General features: G+C 43.4%; 1 protein-coding gene across 3 annotated transcripts in view; it reads right to left on the reverse strand.

Annotated features, from left to right (window-relative positions):
• The window catches only part of LOC113133543 (suppressor of tumorigenicity 7 protein homolog), a 33,995-nt gene that overhangs the window by 3,572 nt on the left and 9,522 nt on the right, over nt 1-20,901 (reverse strand). For 2 of the 3 annotated variants that reach the window (XM_026312412.2, XM_026312413.1), the window contains exons 2-10: nt 19,738-19,773; nt 6,568-6,650; nt 4,816-4,975; nt 2,877-2,931; nt 2,153-2,268; nt 1,989-2,064; nt 809-963; nt 416-513; nt 114-228 (exon numbers count right to left, since the gene is read on the reverse strand). In XM_026312412.2, the coding sequence (XP_026168197.1) occupies nt 114-228; nt 416-513; nt 809-963; nt 1,989-2,064; nt 2,153-2,268; nt 2,877-2,931; nt 4,816-4,975; nt 6,568-6,650; nt 19,738-19,759 (880 nt within the window). In that variant the 5' untranslated portion in view covers nt 19,760-19,773. The remainder of the gene's footprint in view (nt 1-113; nt 229-415; nt 514-808; nt 964-1,988; nt 2,065-2,152; nt 2,269-2,876; nt 2,932-4,815; nt 4,976-6,567; nt 6,651-19,737; nt 19,774-20,901) is intronic. The other variant, XM_026312414.1, reaches the window with a different exon arrangement.

Raw genomic sequence — 20,901 nt, forward strand, 5'->3', positions numbered from 1 at the left:
CTGAAAAGTGTTGTATGTCTACACTAACCATTTCACTTTTGCCCATTATTGTCACAATCCACTGTTGGATGAAGAAACATCTAAAACCAAAGATGAATCTGTGCGTGTCTCACCGTCGTACTTGGCCAGAACGGCCTGGACGTCGGCGTAGTTCTGGAGCTCTAGCAGCGACTCCAGTAGGTTCTCGTGGATGTTGAACATACTGAGGAGAGGGAACTCCTTCATTAACTGGAAAACACACAACTGCTGTTACATGTAAAACCGGGCAGGGGGCGACACATGCACAGTGAGCAGACAAGAGCTGTGGGTCATCACTGCACTGAGTGTTGTATGTGCATTCGCAAACTGCTGTCAGTCCTGTGTGTGTGTGTATGTGTGTGTGTGTGTGTGTTCTGCTGGCAGAGTGTGTACTTACATCTCTCATCATTTTAACTGCTTCTCGTGTTCGGCCAAGTTTTCTGGAGCACATGGCCAGTCTCCTCTTTATATACACCAACACATTGGTGTCTCTTCCTGGTCCACACACACACACACACACACACACACACACACACACACACACACACACACACACACACACAGAGACACACACACACACACACACAGAGACACACACACACACACACAAATAATTCAACACATACTTTTAACATCAGTTCAGGTCCCAATGAAAACAGGAGCATAATGAACTACTTTCCAAGCTGCAGATTAAATATTAATAAAGCAAAGGAAATAATCCATTGTCTGAGCAGGTGAAAATAAACCTTCTGCTAATTAGTTGTGTTGATACTAAGTGGATCAGACTCACTGTGCTGGGCTTCATACTGTGTACCGTGATGTTGGAGCTGTTGGCTGCGGCGGTAGCAGCCCTCTCCAGCTTTTAGTGCCTGTTTAAACAAACGCTCGGCCTCCATGATGGTGGTGGCCTCCTCCTCGGCCAGGAGGATGTATGCTGTCGCACAGCTACAGAGGACAGGACAGGAAAGGACGGGGAGACATTAGTATTTGCAGGACGGCAGACAGGGAGAGATAGAAGAGGTGATGAGGAAAAAAGACGTTTGCAGAAGGAAACAGGACAAAGACGACAGAGGAACAGAAAGAAAAAAGTCTAAAACAGTTTGACACCTTTGAGAATGAATGAATGAACTCACATCCTAATGGATTAATGAATTTAGAAACATCACTAGAGATGCTGCCTTGTTTGTCCACACAACAAGACATCTGAGCAGTATGGAAATGCTTTCATGCTGCATGTATTTGCAAGCAGCATGTGACGGAGCACCGATCAAAGATGTTTCCATCAAACCGCTGCCTCGCGGCCTCGGTACGAGCTCAGAGCGACACGCGACGCTGCCACAGCTCCTCTGCTCTGCAGAATCAGACCCGCCTAAAAATAAACCTACACTCCCAAGGAAACAAAGTGAAGATGCAGCGTCTTCCCCTGTGAAGATGCACATATGCAGGCGGCCAGTCAGTGCTGGTGCATCAGTTTTTCTCACTGGAGACCTCCACTTCATCACGCATCTGAAATCCTTTATCCTCCCTGATCAAGCAGCCCTGATCCTTCTGTGTCCAGTGGTCAGAAGCAGACACGTGTTTATTTGGAGGGTCACAATCGAAACACAAAACATCATGAAAAGGTGTCAGGGACTGATGTACGACCCTCCGTGTTCTGTCTGTCACACAGGTGAGACCCCGACTTGATGGCTTGTAAATTAAACACGTCCTCGTTTGGAATCAGCAGCAGAGAAACTCAGGCCCAGTCGAGCTGAATTAAGTGGGAAATAAACTAGAGCTGCTGTGGCTCAATGCAACACAGGTGATCACTGTCTCAACACAGGTGTCTCACTGCTCGAGACAGATAGACAGGTTTAGACAGGTTACTGTGCTCTATGGTCTGCCTGATTCTTTTACTGGCTGTTATGTTTTTGCTTTGACGTTACATCAACACCTTGTCTGTGTGGTGGACAGCGAGGAAGCGAACTCACTCTTCGAGCTCCAGAGCTTCATGTGCTGCGGAGATGCGAGCCTGCGGGTTCCTCTCCCTCCACGCCTTCTGCATGACTGCCATCACACACAAACACATTTCAGCTGTCACGTCACGACCTATGCACAGGAACTGCGATACATACGTGAGAGCGTGTGTTCTTACTAGCGTCAGCAGGCCGGAGGTGGTCTGAGTCGCAGGTGAAGAAGGTCTGGTGGTCTTGTGCCGACAAGTTCATGTCATAATATGTGAGCGGCTCTCGACCGGTTACCCACGTATACCTGGACAAACAAAATGAGACACATTTATAGTAAGATACCGTCTGACTGTTCCTGAACAGAGAAGGTGCAGACAGAGGACTTAATGGGAACTGGAACTGTATCTGACTCCGATTGACCACACTGAAGAGATAGAGCTCAGCATGCAGGTTTATAGGTACAGACACAGAAGATAATTACAACGTGAGAAATGGAAAAATCAGGCTGACTCAACAGGAGGATCAGGAGGCAGAGACATCACAGGGAGAATAAAGGAAAAATGACAGAACAGAGACTGATGAGAACAAATCAGAGCAGAGAAGCACTAAAACACATCTGGGAGGAAAAATAGATGAAGGAAGGGGCAAAGACAAAAATGGAGGATCAAGGAGCTGAACAGACAGAACTGTCCTAAGAGGAAATAGGAAACAGTAAATAAGGTGTGGAGAAAACAGACGCCAGAGGGAAACAAAACACTAAATCAAACAGAAAAGAAACGGCAGGAGAGGGAAAGTGACGAAGACTGATCAGAGAAGACGCACAGAAGGAGAGGGAAAGAGCTGCAGGACGAAGTGAAGCCTCAGACCGGCCGAGGGTTTTCACATGCAGGTAGCTTAGCTGCCGTCACTCACCGATTATATTCGGCTCCTCGAAATAAATTCAGCGGATTCCTCCATACTTTACATTCTGCAGGAGGGACACAGAGGGAGATTAACACTGGTGAGCAGTGTCAAGGGCAAAGTCCACACTGAGCCTCCTCATAGCACTTCAAAGGGCTCGACCGCGCCCCAGAGGAAAGGCGTGAAAACCCCCCAGTGACCAACCACTACTGTGTACTTCCACACTGACTTCACCGCTGTCAAAGTGCACTGAACAGACAACACAGGATTTAACAGTGTGGGTTTTCATAATACTGATACCAACAATATCTTTGCTCCTGGAGCGGCTGAGATAACTTCAATCTTTACCTTTAATTCATTCAACACATTTTTTTAATATCTACGACACTTTCAGAGATACAAACTCTCAGGTAAAAAAAAAAAAAAAAAGATGCTGTTGTACGTTCGTTCCTTCCACTTGCACATCTCTAACTAATCATGAGACGCCTGCTGTTACAAAGAAAAACAATAAGCTACAACCTGCATCTTCAGTTTCAGTGGAGGGATTTGGACACAGCAGATTATTACACTGCTGAAATCATTAGCCTGCCTTTGTCCTCTCAGTCTTTCCTTGTTGATTTAATAGGGCACATATAATCCTATTATTCAAAGTTTAGCTGAAAACAAAAGCCGCATCACGTCTCCACACACAGTGCAACCACAACACACTGAGAAAACCTGAAGAAATTAAACTTTCTGCATCATTTCCATTTAAACTTTCACTGCAACTTTGAATTGAAGCCAATAGGATTTTTATTACATAAAAGTGCTGTGGAAAAGCTGCTTAGGTCACTTAATGTTGGCTGCATTATGGAGCCATTTGCAGGATAAATGTTTTCCTGTAACATCTGCAGGGGAGCCAAAGGAAAAATACAGCAGCAAGACTTTTCCTCTCTGGACAAATGAATTTCATTGGAAGAGTGATGCAGCAGGTGGAGTATGAGTTTTATAACAGTGAACTTCTTAAAACTTCCATCAGAACAGAAAGCTTATTATTTTATTGACACAGTGAACGTTCTTGCCTTTTCATTCCTTTAATGAAAATGTCTTAAAGGTGTCAAAATCGTTTTTTAAAATGTAGGATGCCAAAACCTACGAGAGAATATTTGTTTTACCACATTCTGTTGATCCAGAACCCCCATATGAAAGTCTAGGCACTTAGGGCTGTTTATAAAAGCTGTGGGTTTGGACATATGACACGTACTCAACAGCTAAAAGGCTGCATGTTTGTTTACATGTTTGAATGTGTCTTAAAAAAGAAAGAATATTTCCCAGATGTTAAGGTTTTTACAGTTGTTTTCATCAGTGACCGAAGCAGCAGGACAGAAATCCTGGAGCTGCTCTGTAAACTGCAGGAATGAGACAAATGCCTTAAACTGTCTGACACCACCGTCACAGCCAGTAGCTACATGTGCAAATAAGGGAGTATCTCAAATAAACACATGAACCCACAAGTAGCTAATTCAGTGTCAATACACCAGCACCAAAGATGGAAAACTATCAGTTCATGCATTCATATCCAAAAAAAAGAAAAAAAGAAAAAAGATTCTGCTACCAATTTTAGAAAAGAATCACAGTAAGTGAAAACAAGTGTGGAAGCTTTTCCCAGAAGTAAACACTAAAACCAGTCCATGCTCTGCCGTCAGCAGGCCAGTGGGAGTTGTCTCAGTCCAGCAGAAAAATTGCTTTGACATTTTACAACATTTTGGCTGTTTAGTTCTCTTTTTAAAGTGAACACAGCAGAACTGAAGAGTTCTGTGTCACTGCAACAACGACATGAGAGCGGGACTCTCAGCCAGCCCTGGGAAGGCCTTCAGCTCTGTAGTACTGTTTGGGTACTGGTTGGGTTCTTGGCCAGTCCAATGTACAGCGGGGGTCAATAAGGGCTCAGGAAACATCTATCGGCTCTTACCAGACACGCTTTGCCGGTTGGAGTCGGCCTCTCCATTACTGGTGTTGGAGTTGCTGGGGGAGCTGCTGTCCACTCCGCCCAGCAGGGGGCGCAGGTGGCTCACAGACACCTGCTCTATGAAGGAGGTCCCATACTTCCTGAAATACCACCACTCAAAGATCTGAGAGAGAAAGACAGAGACTTGCACTCAGTGACAGTTTAACAGAAAACCTTTAATATGAAAGATCCAGGCTGGTTAGTACTCAGCTGAGAAAAACAACTTGTCAGCCAAAAGCTTTAGTCATCATTTGTAATCAGTGTGGGAGAAACTAGTCCAGTGATTAACCCTGACTGCACAGGTGAGTCTCAGCCTTGTGCCCCAGAGGCCCCAGAGTGGCTCCTCCAGAATTTACCCAATTATGACCTTCAGCCAAAGAGGGGGAACCAATCAGTGAAGCGTGCTCCTTGTTCAGACTGAATACCTGCAGATGGCTGAAGAGCACTCTGATGGCAGAGTGGGTCACCCATTAATCTGATTGTAAAGGTGTCTCTGAGCGGGACACTGGGGTCCAGACTGTTCTAGATGAGGAAGCCTGGTTGTGGCAGCACCACAGCCACGTGTCCAGTCAATGAGCTCGCCACTTAAAGTCCATTAACCTTAATGACTCGCACAGGGTTTCAGCATCACTGCCCTTTAAGCATTTGTTAAATAAATGTGTGCACACTAGTTTCAAGCACATCATCTGTCCTATCACTCCACTACAACCATTTTAACAACATGTGAAGGGCACTGGTTTAAACTGGCTGTGGAGCTTCTGACACTCTCCACATCTTTAACAAACACCATCAAGCTGTTCAGCCTGTGTGTGCAGAATTTTAAGTAAGAGTGCTGCTCATAGAAGATAGAAAGAACAAGAACTTCTGAAAACGTTCTATAACGATAACTATTCATGGTAAAGATTGGTGAGAGCTATTCTAATAGGTGCACAGGTTCCCTGGTAAAACTGCTCCACTGTCAGCCTCAGCCTGACTGATCTACAACTCTTCAGCAGAAAACTACATAACTGGGACATAAACATCTAATCTAATTACAGAGAAATGACCAGAGCAGCTCTGTTGAAACCGACTGGCTTTCACATCTCTTAATCATCTCACAGAGCATGTGTAAAGCTCAACACCATCTCGAAGCAGCAGATGCATATTGGCCAACAGCCTGAAGAGACAGAGAGATAATTAAGAGAGGAGCTATTTTAAAATACAGACCAACCACTGATGCACAGTTGGCTGTCTCTCTGAAGAACTTGAAAGAGAGATAAAATACCTGCATAAGTAGGAAAATGGTTTCATTATATGGCTTCCCGGCTTTGATGATTTCTGTCACATCTTTATCGGTTCTATATATAGACGAACACTGACGCCAGCAGGCAGGATTCTTTTCAAAGCTGTAGATGGAGGGATGGTTGCAACACAACCACGTCTCATGCTGAACATGCAACACATTTGGAACGAGGATCAAATAAGGTGAGTGTTAACGAACAATGATGGAGAGCTCTATTCATATTTTTATCCACATCCCACACAAAACCAAAACAAATTTGTTCTTGGTACTTTGACATATGAATTTAGTGTGTTCAGCTTCGTCCATCGAGAACCTTCGTCATCAGCCATTTATATTTCTACAACCAGATTAACATAAACTGGGTATGACTGCCAGAAGCCTAAGTACTGTCAGCTGCAGTCTAATTAGATGAAGACTGAAATACTGTATCTTACCAGTATAAGTCCTGAAATGAGGGAGGAAGTGCCTGTCAGAGCCACATAAAACTTGGGCGTCAGGGTGTTGAGAAACATGCTTACTGAAGAGGAGACACAAAAAGAAAAAAGAGAGGTTAGAGCTCACAGTTTAAATTCTCCTCTCTACACCAAAAGGAGGATATTTCAGAAAAGATATTTGTAGGATTTAATGCTGGATGTTCACATAAAACTAGGACACATCTACAGAGGAACTAGCAAAGACTGCAAGAAGAACATCAAAAAGACTCGAGATTCAAGGACATTTGTGATTCACACGAGAGGTTTCATGCAAAAACACGTCATCCACATGCAGTGTTTGGCATTTCCCAGAGAGCACTGCTGCTCAGATGTGAAATTAGACAACACCAGGGGACCAGCACAGGCTTGAACTACAGAGCGAGGGTGCACAGTGGGAAGAAAACCAGGCAAAGGGCTTCACTGACAGCCTTCACTGAAATACAATAATCATAGGCTTTAAGTTTTAATGTGGAAAACGTCCGGATGAAATCTCAGTGTCTGCAAAGTGGCTGATAAATATTAACAGCGGCCATGATGCCAGCTGTGACCTGCTGGTTCATTTCTCCACTGGTCATCAGAGGCAACAGAATCTGGCATCCTGAGTTTTAATCACACCAACTGTACTGACGGAGATCGCAGGGAAAGTCTCACGAGTGCTGCCAAGGACTATAAAACGTGATAGATGTGAGAACGCACTATTAAATATGCAGTGATGTTATTTCAATTTAACAGAACAGAAACTCCGCAGCCCAAACACCACAGCACATCTCTTCATCCTTCACTCTCCTAAGAACAATGTCAAGTCTCGACAAGTTCTTTCCTGCTGTCGGTTTTATCAGAACCTATGAAGAGGAAAATTTACAACTCAAGAGTCAATGATCCATATAAATCAAGTCTTTCAGTGTAGAGATGATTCATGTTCTTCTTGAACACCAGCCACCGCCAGAATTATAATATATTCTGTCCATAAGTAGCATGTACTGATACACTACCAGCAAATCTGCAGTGCATCTTACAGCTTATCTGGAGATGTATTCATACTGTTTCAGGTCAGCTGCTGTAATGCTAGTGATATCATTATGTTTATTGTATGAATCAACAAATCTGTGTCAGGACGTTCATCTCTGCCATCTGTTTCAGTTTGTTTTCAATTTCACAAACATCCGAGGAAAAAAAAAACACACTTATTACAAAAGTGACAGATGATAAACACTGAGGTGTGACCGTGCCTTTTATTATCTACAAGTTGTTTTTAAGTTTATAACAAAAGTGACTCAGGTTTGCCTTGGATGCTTTACGATTGTAAAAGGCTGATTTTATGCTTTAATCCTGGTCATGTTAAGGTGCCTCCTTTGATACCATAACTGGATTAAAAACCAGGTTTAAGTGAGGAAGATTACATGGCAGGTAAAGCATCTAAATAATGATCTGTTTAAAAGAGATCACCTGGTCACTGACCCTGGCATCTAGTACTGCTCCGAAAAGCTAATCTAGAGCGTCAGTGTATTGCAATAAAGAAGTACTGGACGTAGACCCCACACAGATGAATCCCAGCCTCACACCCACACAGACACACACACAGACACACACACACACACACACACACACACACACACACACACACACACAAGTGCATAAACTAAGTGCAGCTGGACGGCTATTCATGGCTGTGAAGTGGAGGCTCTCGTCCTAACAGAAAAGGGCCTTTCACATTGGCCTGTGGACACACAGACCTAACAGCTGCTGCCAGCATGCACCAATCCAAGCAGACGTCTTCTTCCTCAATGCATGTAACTAACGCACTGTGTAGTCACATAAAATAAAATAAAAAAGCACTGAGCCATTATTCAATTTTCCAAAACAATTAAAAATGTAAATTCACTGTGGCTTGTACTGATAAAACAATCAGACTGTCAGTCAAAGATTTCTTTCTTACAACAGACAATGACAATCATTTAGAAATATCACCTCAGGCTCTGAAAACACGTGGGGACTTTTCAGACTCAACAATTAAACAGATGAATTGACAATTAAAATGATCTTCATTTGCATTCGACCCGTCTGAATGAGACCGGGTTAGCAGGGTTTCAGCATTAGAAAATAGACCCTGCCTGAATTGAAGGTCCTGGAACAAAACCCCAGTGACAGAAACCATTCATCCCCCCTGTGTAATTTAATTACATAATGCTTGGGTAACATTATAACACACATTTCCCACTAAGAGATCAATTGAGCATCAAACTAAATTAAACTGTAATCAAGCTTTAATGTCACACAATTAACTTCAGAATGCTAAATAAGATGACCAGGTAATTATGGAACGTCTGGTAAATGGACACTCATTTTTTTCCACACTGCAATTTTGATCCATTTCCGTGACTTCTAAGGATATTAAGTCTGTTTAATGACAATTAAACTGAATGAGCATAATCACAATTTTCTGGCTTCTTCCTTCGAATGTTCTGCTGATTGATTCTTCGATTTGTCTGATGTTTTGTCTGATAGTCAACAGTGAATAATGCAAATTAAAATTTCCTACGGTCCAAGATAATGTCTCATGTGAGTCATATTTGAGAAGCTAGAAACAGAAAATGTGACATTTTACTTAAAAGATCAATTAAAACTAGTTAATTAGTTATTAGCTGAATGTTAATTCTGCTGATTGATACAGTTGATTAATCAGGTTACAGCTGTAACCTGATTAATCAACCGGCTGTTTCAGCACTAGTCCGCCAGCAGGTTTTAAAGGTAGGAGACTATTTCTAACCCTGTTCTAACTGGGAACCATGCTTTAGACACAAAATCTCCATCCTACCTCTGTGGCCTCCTCCACTTGTGTGAGTTTATACTAGTGAGGAAGATTGTTGGGAGGATAATGTGATGGATTGAAAGGACAAATTCTGACAGACAGACTAAATGTCAGTGGAGACAACAGGAGAGTTGACCTTTACTGAAGAGTAGGGACAGTCTGCAGACTGCTGGCCTGACCAGAATGATTAAAGACACTCATACACCTATACCTATGTGAACATGCACCCACTCAAACATGCAGTCATATTCACACAAAGGCACAGGCAAACCCCTGTGTTCTTAAATTAAAAATCTCTTTCATTATGTCGTATCACATCCTGTTCCACTTTACCGTACCACTGACTCTCTGGAGCAGAGACAAAACAGTGAAAGACAATGACTCATGCAACCTTCAAGTTTCAAACCTGACTGTGGTCATGTCAGGGTGTCCTGATAAGGCAGCACTGCTTAAGGAGATACACTAATGTCAAACATCATCATAACACTAAACAAAGTCGGGTGCCCCTGCAGGCCGCCTGCATCCTAACCTGATTTGAAAGTCGGTCCAGTCCGGCTGCTCATGCCTGAAATGTTTCTTGGCAGGGCCGATTAGTGAGCACCACGTATTCTGGCTAGTGTGGCTGGCCCTGACTGATGGGGCTGCTAGCAGAGCCTGTCTGGGTCTAACTACCTCAGCTGACCTTTGAGCAAGATGTAGCGCAGCCAGCATCCATCACAGCAGCAGTGGCTGGTAAGCTGGAGTGTAATGTGTCTGTGAACATTGGTAGAGAGTGTCTGCCTGTGTTTTTGTGTTTTTTTGTCTCTCTGTGTTTACAGATGAGAATCTAACCAGCTTTATGAACAACAGCGACAAATCAAAGTGTCCAGCGCTCTGCTTTATTATTTCATACAAGGCTCTTTGACTCAGCCAGAGCACTGTAGCTGCCATTGGTGCTTTGAATTATGTGTTGGGGGGTGATACAAGTGCTGCTGAATTCATGGCCCTCAAGCTTATCTTGAATATAAGAAGTGAAACAGAAAGAGAGTGCCAACCAAGGAAAGAGAGAAATAAGACTGACTTAAAAAACCTCTCACTTGAAATTCTGGAAACCTCTTTTGGGTGTCAGCACTTCCAAACAATGGATGTGGAGCAGAACTGGTACTTCTCCCTTTGTGTGCAGAAACACTGATACAATCTAAGAAGCACCAGAATAATTTCTGCTAAACAGACCTTGAAAGCAATTAAATCCTAGCTGTATTAGGCAACGCTGAACACCCTAACATGTGAATATGATTCACAACACAAGTGAGAATCATTTTATAATTACACAGCACACACTTGGAGGAGTACAGTCGAGTTACATCTTACTTCTTTGTCGTTAACTCTGGACTCCTCTTCTTGGAGAGCACATTCGAAATCTAAGAGATCATTATTTAAGTAAAGACTTGGCACTTAAATACTAGAAACTAAGAGAGACATAAACGCTGGCTGCCAAGACAGAAGAGATTGTGTTGAGATCTTTGATGGTACAAGAAAGTGCAGTAACCTTATCTTAAGCAAGTATTTTTATTTATAATTTTGTTAGTTTCATTTTGTGCCTAAAAAACCGAAACATAATGTCACTGTGTTCTTATTTTTTGCTGCCTGTGACGCACCTGGAATTAAAAGCAGTGGACCAATTGCTTTGTGGAGCCCTGAAATGGTTCTGCATTATTATCGTTTTCCTTTCATGCCAATAAAGTGACTGGAAAAGAGAGAAGAGGAAGGAGACATTGATTTAGTCATTTTCTTTGCTTTATGTGCTGACAGATGGAAAATGCAGTTCTACGACTGTATTTCTGTCAAACAGCTACGTGGATGTCGTGCAGGGGGGGCTGCAAAAAGCTGGCACAATCTGTCAAATGACATTTTACTTTTTAATTATTCTCCATAACCACAGAGAACAAAAGTAAACAAAGCAAAAGAAACTCACAGGATATCAACAGAAAATGAATGCAGAGACTGGATGCTGTTCTTTCTCCCAGGCTTAATCTGGCTCTGCTCTACAAGCCACTATGTAAACACAGATATCAGCCAGAGCCAGTGTATCCCTCATGCAAACACAGATACAACTAAGACATAAAGAGGCAACACACACACACAGACAGACACACACACACACACACACACACACACACACACACACACACACACACACACACAGGCAGCAGGCCTTTGCCCACGTGCTGAGCGAAATATCCACTTCATGAATATCAATACCAAATGTACAGTGCCACCTGCTACACAATTCAAAGACCATTTGTAAGGGAAAAGATCAGAAACACAGCTGCCGGACAACTGAAGCAGCCTCCCCCCCCACGTTACTGACCCTCCATTCCACTGAAACTTCCACTGAAGCCCCTCAACACATTAACGAGGCTTTTTTAAATTCACCTTTTACTCTAAACGTTATTTCTCCACCGGCGCTTCACAGCCATACAGCAACCCAAGCAGCAGCTCGCCTGTCTTTCACAGAGTGCACACTTACCAGGGGCGGCCCCTGGCCTGGACTGTGTTTCTTGATTGGCTGCTGCCTGTGAGTGACAGCAGGCCGGCACAATCGTATGCCACCTCTGCCCTCCATTAACCCAGCAGAACGAGCAGGGCTGCTACGGAGGGAAGGGGTGTCCAGCCAATCAATAACATGGATTTTAATGAAGGGGGGGGGGGTGGGGTGCTCCTCAGCAGGTGCTCCTGCAGAAGTAACAATGACAACCCCTAAATGACCTTACAGGAGAATGGATACAGGAGTCTGCTCAGTGCAGATCTTCAGATAGCAAAGGCTCAGTTCCTCAGTCCTGTCATTACCGTAAGGGGAATATTTTTATTTTTCCAGCGAGCCTGTCTAACTTTCCATTCTGTTTTTAACCTGCGGCCTCGCTGCCACTCATGTAATTACAAAGTTCCTCCTAGCTACAGCCCAGTATCACTCCAGGCCTCCAAATGGCCTCTGACCAGCTCCCATAGAGTAACTGCAGGTTAAGTGCCCTGCTCTGCGGTGCCTCAGCAGCAGTTGTTGGGTGGAGGATGAAACATTATCATTTGCTTTCAGCAGACACATCATTTCTCACTTGATCCACTGATAAGATCAAGGCACTTTCTTTCTTTTGCTGAGATAGAGAAGGATGGAAGAGAGCCCAGTGAAATTAAAAGGCTGACGAGGTTAGCTGCAGTTCGTACGTTAACATCTGACCTGATGATGACAGATACGCTGATTTCCTCTATGAGATCCCACTAAACCGATTTAATCATAACTGCACTTCCTTGAAGATCCATCCAATCATCATGCAAGCCGTCTTCTCCAACCGCCCTGCAAAATCCTCTTCTAAGTCTTGAATCAATGGATCGGGAGTAAAAATATTCCAGAAGAGCGAGCTGCCTAAAAAATGCTAAATAACACTGAGCCTGGTCTTTACAGTCTTGTCCGAGGTGAGAATATCCCAGCATGTTTAAATCCAGGTGTTTCCACATTCAGCTAAGCCTGAAATGACACAGGCAGTTGTACAGCTGCTGCATTAACATATGAGCAGCAACATAATAACAGCCTGGAAATAATAGTAAATACTGTCAAATTGTCTCCGTAATTTAGTCCTTCTCTACAGCAAACCGATAATTTAAATACAAACACACAACACATGAGACATCTTTGTTTTATCAGGGAGGATGAGGTTTTCAAATCACACGCTCTCCATCGTGACCTGCCCCTAAAACCCACTGATGATTGCTCTTCGGGCAGGCAGGCCTGAATCATCTGAGTAATAATCTGTCCGCACCACGCAGCCCCGGGTCTTAATCATATTCAGTTCTACAAGCTCCCCAAAAGCTTCCTTTTCATCAGTAGCCAAGCTCACATAATGATCACGAGGGACTACGCCAAGAACAGTGATGTTTTAATTGCACACCTCGTCTACACACAGCAGAGGCTCCATTATCTGACTGACTATGACACCAGGCCACTCGACTCTGTGGGTCTATATGTTAGTTCTCTATCAACGCTACTGTCAGGCCTCTTACTTAATACAGACAGGCAGGGATCAATGTCAATGTAAAAAAAACTGTGAGGTACTTTGAACTTTCTACTGTTTATCTGGGCTTTTAAATACCAACGTTCTCATGTTTCCAATTTACAAATTAGATTTTTCCGTATTTTTAGATGCTTTAAATTATGTGACTGTTTTCACCCCAAACAATTTCACAGAAAACGCCTAAACATATGTAACTCCACAGTATGAAAACGATCCACTACATGTCATTGTCATCCGTTGGACAGTTTGAGCCACAGGGCACGTAGCCTTTATGGGCTGTGGTCCTCGCAGGAATAAACTACACTGGAATTTCAGAAATGCTGTTTTATCTTACACTGAGCTGCAGTACTCCCAAACAAATTTAGCAATAACCTCAGCGAGTCGGACGAGCGAGCCAAGACTGAATTCACGAAGAAGAGAGTGACCTCACCTCCCCAAGTACTGGCCAAGACTATGGTCATTAAGACTTAAGAGTCTCAGTTATGTTTCTGTTGGCAGCCCTGGCTGGGGAGTTATGGATGGCCTGGGAGCTGGTCCTGTTTGTTGAACAGTTTCACAACCAGCCTTAGATCCATGTATGGAGATTCTGAATGACAGTAAAATGACTATGGATAAAATCATTTCCAGGTTTTTCTATTAAATAGCTGTGACCTTGTCTGAGCACTAATCTTCCAGGACTGAACAGCTATGAATGATCAATGCACCGGATGGGTGAATGGAGACCCATATTCTTTGTTAAACCCACAGAGCCAAAGACCGCTACACGGTTTGCTGCTCCGCTGATTTTACAGTGATGGTTTAAGACTTTTAGCAGAAATAAGTGACACCTGCTGCTCAACTGCAGCGTGTTTTAATTTAAGGGTCATACACTTATTTTAAGTAGCTCAGGTGTAGCTACCTGTGTTGATTTGTGAAGTTTATAATACTGCTCATAAAAGAATACACTATTAAAATGTTTGCAGCCATCCTGAATAAAACCTAATTCATCAAAATCTAAATTCATTTGGCATCACAACACGTTTTCCTTCTTAACATTCAGCCTTTGACGCGTAACAGCATGCACAAGCTTCGTGATGAAATGTGTTCGGAGTTTGCACATGTTGTAGGTGAGGATGCACTGTCAAAGGTCACGATGCATGAGAACACATTAGTGTCTTTTTCACTAGATACGAGAAAAACAAAAATCAGCCTCCAGCCTCCTTTTTGGCTTGTTCAGCAAGCAGCCACAATATGAGCCCATGAGACAAAAATAGCAGAAGTCAGCAGTTACCACAGAAACCCGATCACTCTGGCGTTTTGCCGTTCGTACGGGGGTTACCACAGCAACAGAGACAGCTGGTTGCCATCAGAGTGCTGTTTGGTTTTCATCAAATTGCCATCTTCTGTAAGCACCTTATTCTGCTCTTGGGCTCCAAACATGCAACCAACAAATACAACACACAACCTGGAGCCTCCTTCAGCAAGAGAGGTCAAAACCCCATTAGCAGCTTATCACGGCGGTGAAAGATGATGTGATCACGTTAGACAACAGAGAAAAGAACAGCCTGCTCAAAAAAAACAAAAAACCAAACATAATAACGGCCACTGATGAAACAGCACTTATACAATGTTTGAGTGATATGACCTCCAAGATCAAAACCTCCATTTGCCAATCATACTTCCCTGAGCTCATTGCTCATCAGTTGTCCAGAAAATATTAATTTTACAAAGGAATAACCTGGTCGTCAGTGAGTGTATATTCCAGACTGACGTGCCTCCGTGTTGGACGGCGGATGCCATTGAAGACTCACTGATTTGGAAACTGCATCATACATGTGACAGTCACAGTAAAGTGACTGCAAATGTTCTCACATCAGATGGTTTCACACATATGTAACAAATATTATCCTGATGATGTGAGGAACATAGATCCATATTAATAAAATACCAATATGTCAACACAACATGGTTATGGACTGTTCTGTTAAAACTGTTAAACTCTGTGTTTTTGTGCAGAACTGGTCTGTGTAGTAATAGACAGTGAAAGCAGAACTCAAGGTGAACCTGGCTGACATTTACTGCAGGGCTTGAACAACAAACTGGTATTCCTGCAATATTGTGAACCATGTTAGAGTAATGCACCACCTCACGGCAAACCTGCATGTCCCTGCTTTGTTCTTTTTTTGGCATCTGTATCTGTATCTGGTCTCTCATGAATCTGTAGCTGTGACAGTGTGTTGGGTTAATTCACACACTCCACTATAACTGGACAGTTGTTTTCTGATGGATCTGCTGCCACTAGACACAGCAAGCACACCAGTAATTATTCCCACATGCTCTTCTTCTTGTTTTTAAAAACACATCTTAAAGAATTGATGAGTTAGAGACGACTTTTCCTTCTCTGCGTTTAAAGTTTCCACATGTCACGACATGATGAGCATGAAAACCTGTCTTAAGCTTTGTCTTTTTTCATTCACACTGCTTCGGAGACTTAAATGCACCCTGCCTGTGTAAGAAAGATCCAGTGTGCGCCTATATACTAAGCAGTATGGTAAAAGTCAGACATTCCTCAGCTGACTCCTCTAGTCCACTGTACTGTTCACCTGCACATGAAGAGACAATGACATAAAAGCAAAATCACACCGAACCAACTGATAGTTATATTTTCACCAGTACTGTGCTAATGGACTCTGGGCTTCACAAACAGATAGATGCAATGCACCCCTGCACCCAAATCTCTAAAATGTTATTAAATTCATTGTAATACTAACAAAACAGCTTTCTACCTCATTGTTCAGTTCACGCCAATGAATAAAAGCTCTATATTCCTCAGATAATCAATAGCGCTGATCGAACGGGCTGAGGTGCTTTTAATTTAACTCCAACCCAGCCTGAAGTTTTTGTAGAAACATTCACTTCCCATCTCTTGCTCACTTTCTGTCACCATTTGTTGTGTACTAATGATAAAGCTTAAGTGACCTTAAAAGAAAAAAAAAAAAATCAATACTCCTTCAGGCAGAAATAAAATGTTGCACCACCTAGGAAACTGCAAGGACTGACCTCCATTTTGATAAAGTGTAGACTTATTGCACAGCCACTGAATCATCGTTTTCCTCCTCATAACATCGTACGACACACAGACCAAAGGACAGAACACAGAACGCTGCAGACCCGTGTTTGATGGGTGGGACGGAAAGAGGTGACAGGCGATGAGGTCAAATGTCTAGAAATGAGGCCTGGTTGTGTGTATCGTGTGTGTGTGTGTGACAAGATAATTGCATTTACTAAGAAGAGTGTGAGACGGATGATGTTCCTGCTCATACTGGGGTCAGGAAGGTGCATTTAGAAGTGATGCTGGCTGTTGAAAACAGAGAGAAAAGGCTAATGAGAGGCTGCTTTTTAAATGTCTAACACTTAATAAAAAAAAAAGGGGACATCACTTCCAAAGGCCTTCTGGAAAACAAGCGCTTCACTTCAAGTCATTCAATGTCTCTAAAATACAAACAAATACAGTTTGTGTTATTGTCTTATCCATTTCCATTGAATTTTAATGAGTAAAAAGATGAATGGGAGATCAAACCTAATAAACTCAGTCTTTTATAACTGTATATGTTCTGTCTTTGATTGCACTGAAGAGGATAAACATGTTGTAAGTGACTTTCCTGGCTTTTCACTCCCTTCACAATCTGCCGTCAGAAGAAAGTGGGAACAAAGTCCTCACTGTTCAGTGCCACAGAGCAATTCGGCACATTTCCCTCCAACCCTGAACACGGACCTGCAGTGTCCTCTATATCACACAGGCACAGAGACTCATCTTTATGACTGACAGCTTGGCAACAGACTATTAATGATTATGTTAATGTTCAAAATGAATGTGATTATGGCGTTAGCACTCTATAATATAACCAAATACATCAAAGCTTTCATATTTTAGTTGCTCAGATGATTTGATTATGTAGAGTGATGCAGACAGAACCTCAGCAGAAGGGCAGTGGTTGGGATATCCTGCTGTGGAGAGGAATGCCTCCCATGATTTTGTTCCTCTTAATCCGAATCTACTTGGGACCATGTTTCGTTTAATTAAATACGCACATCTGGCCGCACTGAGACACAGGTTCAGTGCCGTCCTCAATCTGCTGTGGGGATGACGCAAAACTTCCAAAAGCCTGTGTCAAAGTCGGGTGATGATCGACTTGACTGATGTGATTGTGATGACATCAAAATAACGTGTGGAAGAGCTCGGTGTAAAAAGGATCTTACACTATAAAAGAACCTGTAACTTTGTGTCTCACGTTAAAGTATGATCTATAACATGCTCCATCCATTTCTAATTCCACTGCCTCAAAACAAACATTTCTAAATGTGTCCAAGGTGCAGAGGCTGCTGATATTTGATGCTTAGAAATAAAACTGGACCCAAGCAATTCAAATCAAATAGAGAATAAAAGGAACTCCACTTACCAATGAGAGTTTCAACAAATGCTGAGCACTTAGTCCCTCTTTTAAATCAGAGCATGTGAAATGTTACTCATTGATCTTCCCTACTGCCCATGTAGATTATCCACTGACCCAGGCCCAGCACCACTGTCACTCAGCTTCTTTTAAAATACTACATAGTTCTCATTTTGTAGTACACCTGCATCAAACTGCACATGACAAAATAAAAATAAAAAGCTTACAGTGCTACTGCAAACACAGGACTGCAACTGCATATTCCTGACCTTTAGATAATCTTCACTGAGAAAATACCCCTTAAACAACACAAAGTATTAATTACTGTATAATTTGACATTGAGCTGTACTTTTATAAATCTTTGAATGCTTGAACAACAGAATTCGATGAATTAACTTGTGCAGAGTGAGCACCTCTACATTTTTTTACTCTTCTATTCCATCATCTTTGACATTCACTATCATCTTCTGTTAAAGTAACAGTCAGCAAAGCAGGTGTTTTAAACATCTAAGCAAACTTAAAAATGTAGAAGACCTCACATAACACAGGCTGTTTTAGTGTTAGAACTTTACTTTGACTACTAAACAAACATCTTTTCTTTAAAATTCATTGCAAAATGCTTGAAAAATATCCAGAATCTTTCTCAGCTAAGAGCAGACACAGAAAGATGAAACAGCAGTACTGTTACTGGGTAGGACAGTCCTCAAGGGCCACTGTCCTGCTTCTTTTCCAACTATCCCTGTCTTACCCATTGCTGATTACCTGTATCAGATGTGCTCAGCCAATCAGAACAGTGGATCAGTGGACCTCGAGGACTGGAGTTGGAGACCCCTGCCCTAAAACCATCTCAAACTTTGGCAGAAAATGATCAGAAAGTCTCCGCCAGGCTTTGGTGAAAGGCGGAAGACTCAGTGAAGAAGTGCTGCATGATAGCTCTCCACCACTCTACCAGCTGGGACGCTAACACACTGAAGGCTGCTCTGATGCTAGTGTGCATGGTAGCTCTGATCTGTTGTCAAAAAATAAGTTCCTTTTGGCTTTGACTGTGAAGCCTTGACAGAATCAATTAGATTAGCTAAGACTCTCTTGAAGCATCAGGCAGGTCGTGGAGTGAGGCATCATGGTACTGATCAAAGTGGAAGGTTTTCTTGTCAGGGGTAGGAGGGGAGAAGAGGGTTCACCTGGAGACCTTAGCCCACATACAGATCAACACTACAACTCCTCTGTGGGAGGGAGAGCTGCACAGTGCCCAAAGCCACACACGTGCACCCACATGTACACAACAGCATGATGCTGTGTTAGCTTCGCTAGCATCTGCGGCTGGAAACGCTACAGCAATCTGACTGAGCTGGAGACAGAAGACAGAGGAGGCTGATGCTTCTGGAAACGATGCAGCTCCAGCGAAAGCATCCATCTTCTGACATGCTCACTCACATACACACACACACACACACACACACGCGCAAACATGCACAAAAACACACTCAAGCAGCATCCAACCGTCACGCCATTACACTCGGAAAGAGTGAAAATACATACAGACAGGAGATGACGGCAGTGACACACGCACAGCAAGGCTGAGAGTGAGAGGATGTAAGGCAGGCGGCTCGACTATAGTGCCGAGCCTCTGTGCTAAAATGGTAGATCCCAGATTTCTCCCCATGCAATCTGCCACCAGCAACCATGGAGGAAAAACAGGAAGAGGAGAGGAGAGGAGGGATGCAGGAACAGAGGGCACCTAGCTGTTTCCTTTTCCTCTTCTCCCTCAGATAGAACACACAACATAAAGAGATGCATACACGGAGACAAACACAGAGGAGGCAGAAGGACGGTGCTGGTACTTACATGAGGACTCTGTGCCGAACATGGCTGGGCCGGGAGCTGTGATGGAGAGAGAGGAGGAGGAGGAGGAGGAGAAGGAGGAAAGAGAGGAGAGAGGGGAGGGTGAGAGAGAGAGAGAGAGAGAGAGAGAGAGAGAGAGAGAGAGAGAGAGGGGGAGGTTGATGAGCAGGCAGCTACACAGCGGGGGTCATCAAAGCAACACAATGCAGCCAGCCGGCCGTCGCTGCCTCCCAGACAGCCAGATGCCCCAGCTCTGCTCTCCGTCGCTGCTTTAAAAGCCCTCCACACACCGGCTCAGATAGTGCCACCAAAAAAAAAAACAACAGGCCTTGTGGATGATTGAATCAATCAATCAATACATAAATAAATAAGAAAAAAAAGAGCAGAATCCTTCACAACCAAGAAAAATACTGGTCAATTTCAGATGAGGAGATGTAGTTGTGGCTAGCTATCGCATTTGTCCTCTTTCTGCAGTCTATATCCTCCTCTTCATCCTCTCCTCTCCGTCACTCTCTCACGTCTCATTCCACTGTAGGATTTACTAATGAGGAGAGAGAGAGGAGAGAGAGGATTTCCCGGGGAGAGGAGAGAGAGAGAAGGGGGGAGTGAAAAACTAGAAATCTGGTGAGGAGCTGCCGCTGCTGCAGCCGCTGTAAGACAATAGCTATGCAAACAGAGACTGACGTCAGGACGAGGGAGGCTGTAAAAAGACTGACTGACTACCGCTGCTAGACAGAAGGAGAGAGAGATGGAGGAACAGGAAAAACACCAAAGAATGGAAGTGGGAGAAGGAGTGCAAGGCAGTGGAAAAGGAGATGCATGAGCAAAACGGAGCTGGAGAAAGAGAAGAGGAGGAGGAGAAAAGGAGGAAGATGTGAGAAAGGAGCAGAGGAGGTATGATGAGGTTATAAAAGAGAGGGAGGGAGAGAAGAAAGAAATGGAGGGCAAGACATAAGAGGAGGAGGGAGGCGGCTGAGGCTGAAGGGGCACTGGAGAGAAATAGTGGGAAGCAGGCCAATCAAAATGGTTTGTCTACTTATGAGCTAGGAAAAAAAAGGTTACCACTAGAGATACAACGGTACACACACACACACACACACACGCGCACACACACACACACACACACACACACGGGGCTGCAGTCTGTCAGTTCAACAAATTGAAACG

Source organism: Mastacembelus armatus, chromosome 6 (genome assembly GCF_900324485.2).
Source record: "Mastacembelus armatus chromosome 6, fMasArm1.2, whole genome shotgun sequence".
NCBI lineage: Eukaryota > Metazoa > Chordata > Actinopteri > Synbranchiformes > Mastacembelidae > Mastacembelus > Mastacembelus armatus.